This window comes from Lepisma saccharinum, chromosome 2, assembly GCF_977018435.1.
Source record: "Lepisma saccharinum chromosome 2, izLepSacc3.1, whole genome shotgun sequence".
Classification (NCBI taxonomy): Eukaryota; Metazoa; Arthropoda; class Insecta; order Zygentoma; family Lepismatidae; genus Lepisma; species Lepisma saccharinum.
In genome coordinates this window covers 165,903,532-165,915,922 of record NC_139230.1, presented here as the reverse complement: position 1 = coordinate 165,915,922, position 12,391 = coordinate 165,903,532, and the positions used below count along the sequence as shown (strand labels likewise).

The 12,391-nt window shown below is 36.4% G+C and overlaps 1 protein-coding gene across 4 annotated transcripts in view; it reads left to right on the top strand.

The window, feature by feature from the left end:
• HUWE1 (HECT, UBA and WWE domain containing E3 ubiquitin protein ligase 1) overlaps positions 1-12,391 on the top strand; it is a 286,413-nt gene that overhangs the window by 79,027 nt on the left and 194,995 nt on the right. For all 4 annotated transcript variants that reach the window (XM_083117661.1, XM_083117662.1, XM_083117659.1 and 1 more), the window contains exons 13-14: positions 5,813-6,064; positions 7,654-7,830. In XM_083117661.1, the coding sequence (XP_082973787.1) occupies positions 5,813-6,064; positions 7,654-7,830 (429 nt within the window). The remainder of the gene's footprint in view (positions 1-5,812; positions 6,065-7,653; positions 7,831-12,391) is intronic.

The window sequence follows — 12,391 nt, the reverse complement described above, 5'->3', positions numbered from 1 at the left end:
AAATCTGCCAAAAAATGCGTTGTTTTTTTCCTCCACGCATTCCCTTTACGAGCGCTCTACCGCTCACAATTAGGTCTGAACTAAAAATAGACACCACCACACCATGCTTGAGTGATATCCAATAGCACTTGACCTCTGCCCTCCCCTCCCTCACGCGCACCAATGTTACCTTGCACCCGACGGCCGCTACCCAACGTGCCAGGTTTGCTCTTGGATACGCGAGAAGAGAAGATCGAATGTGCTTGGATGTTATTTTAAATCAACTTGATTTGTTTCCTTGTTCTAAGAGCTGCTGAAAACTCGCGGGGGCGCAGCCCGAAATGACTGCTGGACTTGCAGTCTTTGTCGATGTATGTGGCAGGTCAAGCTCTTTCATCGATAAATTCCACAAAGTTTACTTCGATCTTACGTGCATCATAACTCCCGTTTCCCACTTCATACGTTTTCCTAATTGTGTCGATTTCGTAATACCTGCCAAAAAAAAGTGTTCCGTTGGCTGACTGACTTCTCCCTCTCTTCCTGTCAGCAAACGGGGGTGGGGGGGGGATGCCGATTGTTTCAGCCACGATTTTCTTGCTCGTGTGTGCACACGCGCTGATTACAGGCGAGGATGGAAAAGGACCCACCCCTCTTCCTTTCCTTTGACATCTAAAATGGGGCAACCAGTTCTGGATATATTCTTGAAAACAAACAAAAACCATAGAACAAGTAAAAAAAAAAAAGTGACCCTCCCACCCGCCTTTCCCCAGCTCAGTCTCCGCCACTGGTGTGCATGGCAATGTTGATAATTGCAGAATTCAGGTCCCCTTTTTTTATATGCTGTTGTCTGCATAGAAATATTGCCCGTATTATTGTCTGTTGCATGGTAAAAGGTAAAGCAAGGGTCATTTCTTTCTTTACGCTGCTGTTAAAAGTTCCGTCTTCAACAGCGTTACCTTTAAAATGCTGGGATTTTTCTCTTCCGCCACCTGTTGCTTGAACTTCCAGCCGGTCTCCTTGTTTTTACAATGCAGCTGGCGCCAGTGTTTTGTCTAACGTCTGCAAAGCTCTTGCTTGCTGATAACAGCGATGACTCATCCAGGGCCAAGGAAAAAGTTATTGTTTTGAATGTCGCAAAGCTGTTTTGATTTGACGATAAGGAAATTCGATCTCCAGAAAGGAAAACAAGAGTTCAAATAACTTCATGTTCTGCGACTTCTGATAAGCAAATCTGTAAATTGAATTTGCTTTTCTTCAGAACCATTCATGTGAAGAAAAAAAAAAGTATTCAATGTAGGAATGCTCGCTGAGACCGATTAAAAAGACATTATTCAAGGGGAAAACGATTGGAGGGGTGGGTGTTTGACCCGAGAATACTCCTAAATCCAACATTAAATTGCCAATTAACGTGAGAGTAAATAACGATCTACCATTTTGATATGTGAAAATGCGCAGTTTCATAAAGCTTGTTTTCAGTTCATTTTATGCTGATGGGCTAATCGGGACTAAATATACAGTTTAAAGTGAAATTCAATTCCAAATTTGAATGATTATCGACTTGGACGCTGTTTAATGATGTGTCCTAGAATACGCATTGGGAAACGCACAACTTGTGCATTTCCTTTTTCATGCTAGATTACAATGCAAGTCAAGGAAGGAGTTTGGACTGCTCCCTTGAATGGGGAAGGAGGGGGAATGAAGTTGGTTGAAGCAAAGAAAAGTGACTTTTTTTTACGATGTATTTTACACAGCCGAACCAGAACAAAAATTACAACCCTGCTTTTATTTTTTTTTTGTCTGGTGCCTAGAGAGGTTGTGTTGTTTCTCCCGAGAGATCTAATCTTACCAGTTAATCTTGTAAACAGACAATGCTCCAGTAGACCCGTATAAAATCCAACATTCATTCTGCCCGATTATCTCCCGACTTTTGCTGGCACCAGTCTGACTGGTGTCAAGATTCTTTGAGTTTCACTTGCAATAAGCTCGAGATTGTTTTCCTTTCTATTGGTCTCAGCGCAAATGGGTTTCTCATGAACTAGATTGTAAGAATTTCCTGGAAAAGCAACGACTGAGCAGAATTGAAAGGAAGTAACATTATTTTAAATTCTTTTTTTGTGAAAAATTTTTCATGTTCTATTTTCCTTCTCACAACACACATTCTGTGCATAACAGGTTGTATAACTACCAGGATAAATGATGTTACCATCTACTAGGCATCTTTGTGTCCGTTTGAGCATTTAAGCTGAAAATTGGTGCAAATTCCAATAACGACCCCTTCGAAATAACGACCCTTTTCCCAGGAACTGTGAAAGGTCGTTGAATTGAGAGTTGACTGTATCTACATCACTGAATCATGGACTTTATTCATCTTCTGAGGCTTCTCACAGTGCGAGTCATTTTGTCCTTGCCTTCCAGAACTATCTCTTCCTTATCACCCACATTTACATTCATCATATTTTCTGCAGGAATTATCAGTCTTCAGTTGGTCTCTTCCTACTTTTCATTTCCAAGTAGACTCATGTTTTATGTCTTAATCTTTCCAGTTTTTCAACTCTCTCGGCTTCTCATCCTTGCAGTTCTTCTTTGTCATGCTTCCTTCGTTTACTCATTCTTTCACACTTCTGGAATACCTTATCAGTAAACAATTGCATTTCAGTATTCCAAAGACTACCTATCTGCTGACACTGCAGGCATTTTATTTCTTCTGGATTTAAGTCTTCTATGGACATATTCAATTTGACGCACTCTTTAAGAAAATGTTCTTGGCATTTAGGGCACTGTCATCATTCTTTTCTTTATTTTGACAGCAGTTGAGAGATTCCATCTTTCATTTATTACTATTGTGCGAAGGTTTTTTTTGCACTGATAGGTTCACCTTATTACTTGAAGAAATAGCAAGTCCTAATCGCAAATGGTGAAATTCATAAGAAAGTTGTTTGCATTAACTTCTGATACAAAAGGCAAAACACATTGTACTAATTTTCCAAGGCAACAGTTGTATAAAATTGTCAGCCACTTCAGCCGCACAGTTTTACAGAGGCCAACAAGAGTATTGTTTACATGTGCTCAGTTGCTATGCAGCTGACCTTAAAGGTATGGGACTGAGAGCTGCAGGGGTTGCTTACATTATGGCCTTTCATGTGTGTGATTCATTCTCAAAGGCCTTCTTATCTTGCTGTGAAGAAACTAAACTAATCCTGAAATTGCTGCTACAGCTAGCAGGTTCAAATGTAACTTGACAGCTGTGAAGAGTTTAGGAGGAGAAAGGAAATGCTGCTTTGCAAGCATGGTAATGAGTGAAGTTTCTGAACTGAGACTATGAGCATGAGAAATCACAATTTGCACCTTCTTCCTGATGTGATCAAGATATATTTTTTTTTCACCTGCAAGTGTTTTGGGCAAATATTTTGTTGTAAATCAGTAGAGGCACATATTTTTGGTAAATAAAAAGGCAAAATTTCGGTACAAAAACTGGGTCAATTTCGGGTTCAAAAGCGGTAAATAAAATAAAATATCGGTGTTATAGTGGTGAAAAGATGGATGAAAAGTGGTATATAAAAAGACATATTGGTTTTAAAATTGTGAAAATAATCCTAAATTTGATTTAAAAACTACACTTATTCCACAGAATTAACATTTCACTTCTAATAGCACATTTATGTAGTTATCAGAGTATTACGTTTATTTCTGTGTAAAGGAGTCCATTTTTGCTTCTCCTATATTAACAGCAGAATTAATCAATTTTCCGGGAATTGCATAACTCTCAGGATAATTCAGACCTCGGAAGGTGTCGCGTCGGTGAATAAACCCTGAATTTCGTGTTTAAGAGTTAATTTCGCTTTTTGCAGTTCATTTCGCATTATTTCGTGACAAAATATGGTCACAAAATGCACCTCACACCTTTCAAAAACATGAAAAATTAACACTACAATGTGTTTTTTCAAATTTCGTTTTTTCGTCAAAAACGAAATATGCATGCCCCTATAAATCAGCAGTGCAAACTCTCAGCCTCACTTGCCAATTTTGAATGGTTCTTACTTAATTCAATATTTCACAACTATTTTGTGAAAGGTGTTCACTTAGTGGAAAAGCACATATTTCACATTACTTTGTGAAAAGAAAACTTTTGCATAATCATTGGGGGTGAAGTTATTTGCAGAATGTTGAAAATTACACTTTTCTTTTCACATTTCTCATTTTTGCAGATCACAAAAATCCATGGTCCCTGGTAATTGCATAGGTGGTGTTCTTACTTTAGCTGGTAACAATTCTTCATTTCCAGTACCTTTTAAAATTTCCTTGTTTTAAAATTCAAGCATCTTATCATCATCATTATTATTTTCATGAAAACATGCAATCTCAACAAGTCCTGTTTTTTCTAGTTTTTCTGTTTTATCATTCTAGTCAATAGTATGACTGCTACTTCTCTGGGTTTGCCATGTGTGGTAAAATATTTCCTTTTAATTCACTGGCTTATGAGTCATTTCATTCGGAATGGTCCAGAACTAGTTGCTTGACCATTTTTAAAATTTTTCACATTTTTGTAGTTGTAACCCCTGTGCAAGGGTAGTACAAAACTGGCATTATTTTTCTCAAACTTGACTTAGTTTCCAAATGGCAGCCATTTTTGTTTCATGACTTTTGTCCTTTGCAGACAGTTGGAATAATTATGATAAACTCAGCTAAGAAAGATTGTAGAAAGCTGGGGTTACATTTCAAGCTACATTTTTATGTTCTGTACATTGCTAATGCAAATGGCTGAAATTTAGGGCCAAAACTGATAATCAATTTTGAAAAAGAAATCAAAAGTTTAGGATTTTTTTTTTAGCTGGGAAGTGATGTAATATTAGAGCTATATTTTTTTTAGTGGAAATATCTACATCCAAAGTTTCAGCAGAATATATTTGAACTGTTGTTACTGGTTTCTTCTTTTGGTTATAGCTCTTTGAAAATGCTAAGTTTTATTTTTTTTTAAAAAAAATTGAACCCCAATATATCTGCTGGGGGACCTAATGAAAATTTGATATTTACAGCATGAATATTACTTTGAGAGGTACCTGTAAAAAATAATTTTAGATTGATATTCCTTGGATAACAAAATTACAACAGTGGGAATTTGGTCAAAAACAGGCAAATTTACGTTACTAGTTACAAAGAAATATTTACTTTTTAATAAAGTAACATACAATTAGAATTATTTTATTTATTAATTACATCAAGCAAATGGCATAGTAAGTGCATTAGTAGCTATTATGAATGAAATGGTGTGTAAGGCAGCATCCAACCCAGTAATGCAACAAATTCCAAGAAGGATGGTGGTGGTTGTCACCAAAATTAATAGACCAACTAAAAACAGCTTTCATGAAAACCTACAGCAACGACTGGTGGTTCGTCGTGCTGAGCACACGTTACCCCATAACAGGTAGAATGATCTCCCACCTCTGGTGAGTGAATGAGTATCGGTATGCAGGCCTGCACCCTCAATGGGCTTTTGCACCACAGGTTATTATTATTATTATTATTATTATTATTATAAAAATAGCTTTGCAGAAAACATGAGTAGTAAGTTTCTCTGTAATTATTTACTACATCTCTCATTCCCCAAAATACGAATATTACTGTATGTTGTAAAAGCAGTTTTGGGAATATGTATTGAAGTAATAATTATGACTTTTCTATGTGCATGAAAACAGCTGTTGCCAAAATACTTATTTATTCTGTAAGTAGCAAGAATTTGCAGGATTAGGTTAACAATATCTGACCAGTAAACTTATTATAAACACATTTGATGCATGGGTGTAAAATTATTTACAATTATTTTTCTCTCCCTTAGCTTTTGGAAGAACTCTGTGCTTTGGGACAAGATCCAAAGTATGTTTGCTGGCGTCCACAGAACAAAACGGATACATCACCTGCCCCTGCAACACGTTCTTCTTCAAATGAGGCTGGAAGCAGTGATGAAGAGGATGAAGATGAAGAAGAAACATCAACATCATCCCATCCTCACAGAGAGGAGTCAACTGAATCTGGAACAACGTCGCATGAAAAAATTCCAATTCCTTTGGTTGATTACATCATTAACGTGGTATGTAACTTATATTTTCTCTATCAAACTTTTATTATAATTTTTCCTATAGGGATTTATTTGGTAGAATTGTAATCATAATGTTGCCTCGTATCATATTTTATGCTCCTCTTTGACATAGTGGCCAAAATAACTATGAAATAACTACTTTAAATCTAAATAAGATTGAATTTGTACAAATCATCAAAATGATAAACTGCATCTGGAAAACTTTGAAAACAGGGATATATCATGGAGTTTTTCAGATGATCTGGAATTTACACATATTTTGGAGTCTTCAAGAGAAAAAGTTGCAAAATGAACAAGTAGTTCATAGTTCATTTCCACTTCTGGATTCAGTTCTTGAGATTCCTCTCCCTCAAAAGATTGTTTACAAACTTGTTCCTCTCGTTCTTATGATTGTCAGTCTGGTACAAATTTATGGTTCCTTTGAATTTTGGTTCTACGTAGACTCATAGGTAATATATTAATTTTCAGTTTTTTATACTAGGTTTTAGAAAGAATATCAACATAAGTTGTAGTCCAGCTGTACTGATTTGATAACTAAATAAGGTTGACAATATGATCATAATTATCAGAAAGGTTGGTGAAGAAGTAGTTATGGCCTATTATTTTATAGATTGTGTTCTTGTTGACATTTACATTTTGGTGCAACAAGAAAATGAATTTTGTTAGCAATATTATAACACTTGCAGAATTTTACGTAATGGGTGTTAGCCTGACTGTTATCTGTTGATTCTGGATAGTGTAGTAGTAAGTACATGAATAGTGCAGAAAGTGAATATGGTGTTGCAGAAAATGCTGCTTTTTTTGTTTACAAGTGCACAGCATCTGATGAATTGTTTGTTGCATATTATCTGCTAGGAAATGAAGAAAAATTGTATGGTTCATGAAGATTGTTTTTGAACTTTCTTGGTTGTTTTTAGATCACAGAGATTTGTTATGGTGAAATAATGCACCTCTGTTACGTTAGCCTGAAGGCTAGACTCAAGTGATTATAGCACCCAACACATTTTGATGCAGATTGTAATTTTACATTGGTCGTCGAATGCTCACTTGCATGTAAATGAAATTTGGTTTAAAAAAGTGGTGAAAGTGAATATTAATAACACTTATATATTTAATTGAAAAACAGAAGGTTCAAAAGCAAAAATCGTGAGGATAAACACGTCTGGAAAAAATAATAATTTTCGGACTGGAAAACCTGAAAATGTCAGGGAATTTCATAATCAAGATACTGTAGCAACCCCGACCTGTTGCTTTACCATACTTAAACATTCACTTAACACTTTCACACACTCTCTCTCTCTCTCTCTCTCTCTCTCTCTCTCTCTCTCTCTCTCTCTCTCTCTCTCTCTCTCTCTCTCTCTCTCTCTCTCTCTCTCTTTCTTTCTCTTTTCTCATATTTGTAATTTTTTTTTCATGATTTTCTGTTGTAAATCAGTTAATCCACCCTTCTTGTTTACATAGTTGCTTTAATTTTTAATGATATTTTGATAAATTTTCAGACCATAAAGAAAGGGGTATTCAAAAGAGATGTGTGAGAGTTTGTGAAATATAATGATCAAATGTCTCCATTTTTGTTTCAGATGAAATTTGTGGATGCGATATTAAGCAACAATTCAACGGATGACCACTGCCGTGAATTTGTAGCACAGAAAGGACTGGAGCCTCTTATTACCATTCTGGGATTGCCAAACTTGCCAGTGGATTATCCTGTGACGGCTGCACCTCAGGCTGTTGCCTCAGTTTGTAAATCCATATTGGTAAGTTTTCAGTAATTTTGTCTGTGCTTTGAAGTTTTAATAATCATGTGTTTTCAGAAATCCCAGATTTGGTTTTGCATGGTGACTGAAATCTTTAGATTGGATGCTTTTGATTTTCACTATAAATCAATTAGTTACAGAGATTTCCTACCTCTTTTCTTATCTATGTTGAAGTGTAAATCTCCATATCTTTTCCTTTAGTAAACTGAAATGTTTGTAAATTATTAAACAAGTAGTTGAATGAATGCTTTTTTGAATGTCGGAATATAGTATTTGAATTTTTTACACTGATGTATCCTTTGTATACAGAGTGTAACAACAATGCAGGGCAATACTTCAGGAATGGTTTCCTCATGCACAGAGAAGAAAAAATGTTTGTGTCAGCATGGGTCCAGAAATGTGTAATTTCAGATTGATAAAACCTTCAAGTAACAGGTGGTTATAATTAAAGTTCCTATACAGATCCCCCTGGAGCCCATTTGAAGCATCGGATTGTGATGAAACTTAGCATAGAAGCTATGGAGACCATGTGGAAACAATTGCTGATAACTGAAATAACAACCAGAAGTCTGACATGCAAAATGTTATTTTTAGTTTGTCAGTACAGCAGTGTTCAATATGTGCGATGTCTACATAAATGACCTTTGGAAGCATAACACAGTGTTATCAATGATTCAGCCACAGGATTTATTTCATTGTGCACCAGATTTGAGCAACAACCTCGGTTGCAGATTGGTTAACCCTTTAAGTGTGTGTGGTAGATATATCCATCCTCAACATTTTCTGGCTAATCTCTTCTGCTTAAGATAATCTAATGACCTGCTTCTTTCAATATTGAGTTATTTCTCATTTCTACCATGAGATGTCACTCTACGGAAGAGATTTGCCACTTGCAAATTACTTACTTACAGGGTTAACACAGCATGCTATGATGCCCAGGGTCCCAGGTTTGAATTCTGTCCTGTGCAAGTGTGTTCTTTGAGTGTGTCCCTTCATCAGTTTCATAGCATCATCACTCATCTCCATCATTGCTATTAGCCAAACATGGCAGAAAAGCGACGCTAAATAACAAAAATCAAATCCGCCAGATTTAAGTGCCCCAGTTCCACCTGATGGTGTAAATTTGAACATTTTCATCAACATTCACTTCACCATGGTCTAGGTAGCCTCTGTACCAAGTTTCACTGCAATCTAATGCTTTGAATGGGCTCCCAAGGACCCTGTAGGGAAACTTTTATTATTACCACCTGTTAGTTACAGGTCTTATTACTCTCAAATTATGCATTTCTGGACCCACGTTGATACAAACTTTTTTGTTCTCTACGCATGAGGAATACATTCCTGAAGTATTGCCCCATGTTTTTGTTGCAGCCTGTAGTGATTATTAGAGGCATGCATATTTTGTTTTTGATGGAAACACAAAATGTGGAATAACACACTGTAATGTTTATTTTTCATGTTTCTGTAAGGTGCATTTTCCTACCATATTTTGTCATGAAATGATGCAAAATTAACTTCAAAATGTGAAATAAGCTCTTAAACAGGAAATTTAGGGTTTTATTGACCATTTTAACACTGATGCCATTTTATGTACTACTTTTGATCCTGAAATGTGACTTGTTTTTGTACCGAAATCTTGATATTTCATTCACCATAAATATGTGGCTCTAATGATTATCATTTTATATATTCCTTCCTATGCTCAAGACCATTAAATTAGACAGCTGATGGCAAATCAGTAGGGGCATGCATATTTCGTTTTTGACGAAAAAACGAAATTTGAAAAAACACATTGTAGTGTTAATTTTTCATGTCTTTGAAAGGTGTGAGGTGCATTTTGTGACCATATTTTGTCATGAAATAATGCGAAATGAACTGCAAAAAGCGAAATTAACTCTTAAACATGAAATTTAGGGTTTATTCACCGACGCGACACCTTCTGAGGTCTGAATTATCCTGAGAGTTATACAATTCCCGGAAAATTGATTAATTCTGCTGTTAATATTGGAGAAGCAAAAATGGACTCCTTTACACAGAAATGAACTTAATACTCTGATAACTACATAAATGTGCTATTAGAAGTGATATGTTAATTCTGTGGAATAAGTGTAGTTTTTAAATCAAATTTAGGATTATATTTACAATTTTAAAACCAATATGTCTTTTTATATACCACTTTTCATCCATTTCTTTCACCGCTATAACACTGATATTTTGTTTTATTTACCGCTTTTGAACCCGAAATTGACTCCGTTTTTGTACCGAAATTTTGCTTTTTTTATTTACCAAAAATATGTGCCTCTACAAATCAGTAGACTTATTGGCAACCATCACCCTTGTAGTAGTCCCTGTAAGCATGTACACACCGGTCCAGTGATTGTTATTTTTAAAATGCATCCCAGAAGTCTTATTGTGTGAGGGTGTTCAGCACTACCTGCCTTTTGTCTTGGATCATCTCAGTTGTGCCAAACAGACAGCTTTTCATCATGATTTTCAGTCAAGGGAGCAGAGGGGTCAAAATAGCTAAGTCAGGCAAGTAGGGTGGGTTGGGATAAGATAGTGGTTTTTGGTGAAAATGTTTGTAATGAACAAGAAGAGTAACAATTCATTGTTGTGATGCAAAAGCTAGTTCTTTGTTGCTAACTTTGTTGCTAAAGTGCAGGGTGATGTCTTCGTACATTTTCGCACAGTTTGTTCAAAGCAACACAGCAGTAGGTATAATTGACTGTTTTGCCTGCTGGGATATTCTTTGTGCACATTTCTGTTGATGTCACAGAAACTGAAGAGCTGCTCTTCACCTGCCTACTTTTTTTGGCTTTGGCGAGTTTGAAATTTTCATTGGGAGGATTTTTGCTTCGTCTCATGGTCATAACTGCAATCCCAGCCTTCATTTCATCAGTGATAACCCTGGACAAGAAGGCTTCATCACTGAAAGCGACCTTTGAAATCCATTCTTCCACAAACACTTGTGTAACCATTGTTGGGTCCCGTGCAAAACCTGGTGGTGTCACATAGTGGTTCGGATCCCACTTTAAACTTAAGGTCAGTCCCTATTAGCCTTTCTGTGCATAAAGTGGACTTAAACAAAAGCTCAAAACATGTTCATGTTTCATGAGATTTATACAAAATGTGATGCCCACTTGCTGTTCCTTTCACATCACAAAATCACCACATCATGTTCACCACTCCAAATAAAAGGACAAGTGGTCAATACGTTCACCCACTGCATAAAATTTTGTACACTGCAATCCAGAATAAGGTAGTACTACCATCTACCATTGCTTTATGCTTCCACAACTGCTGTTCAGATAGCACCAGTTGTGGAAATTGTGGATGATATCTCGTATGACACAAAAATGGCACTAATATTTGCTGGAATGACCAGAAATTACAAAGTTAGGTTTCGTTTGGTGCAAATGGTATGAAATAATTGGAGCAGTATACTTTGCAGCAACTTTTAGCATATCGAGACCTTAGCATGCTTCAGAATATAGTTCCACTGAGACTGGTTCTATTCTGACATAACTGTATGCTTGCAACAAAACAGTTATTTAAATTGAAATATATAGACAAAATAATGCATTAGCAGGTATGGGCCTGATCAGTTGCAATCGCTGAGCAGACAAACTTTGAACCACCAATACCCCAACTGGGCAGTTGGTTGTGCAGAAGGAATACTGAAGCACAAGAGAGAGTCTAAGGGGGACTTGAACATAGTTATCAAGGAGTGGATCACAACAGTGTTGTGCACCATACTATTTTAACCCAACATTTATTGTGATTCATTGCTAATCGTGCTGTACAGTAGAATCCGAGGTCTGTTCAGCATCTGTTTTTGCCAGTGTTGGTATAGTCATCATCTGAAGTGAAAAAGCTCTTCAAAGTCAAGTCAAACCAAGTTTTTGTGAAATGTATTTCTTTCTAAACCAAAAGTAATAACTCACCATTATATTCAATGTTTGTCCGTAGTTTACTTTCATATTTTTTATTTCTTCCAGCCTCCAATCTCCACCTCGTATTTCAAAGATATTTCATAATTTATATTAAGAAATGACACATTTATTGTACAATTTATGTGCAGGAAGCCCTTAAAGAACTGTATTGTTCAGGAGAGAGATGAAGCAAAAATACATTCCGCTTGATGTGCGTATGTGGGTTTTCATGCATTTTAGAGGTTGGCAGTACTGCAGATTTTCTCATTGTCTGACATGAGCAGCTCTGTAGTTGAGGCAAGACTGGCATGAAAGATCCAGAGTGGCATTCTCGAGTAGATTAATACATAAAATCTGCTGCAAAATTAACCTGTCTCTGAGCTTAGCAATGCTGCCTTCCAAGCATTGCTTGCAGACCAACTAGTACCTGTTAACCCTTGCTTACTGCTTTGCAAAAAACATTGGAGCATTGTGTACAGGAACAAGCAGTGCCTGTTAACTCTTGGTAACATTGCCTAACACCAGTACATTTGTGCTCAGCTACCTGATTTTGTTGCCACTGATGTGAAGGTGCTTCATAGAATATATTGGGTAGATAGTTTTAAACAAATCTTGGAGCTATAAATTTG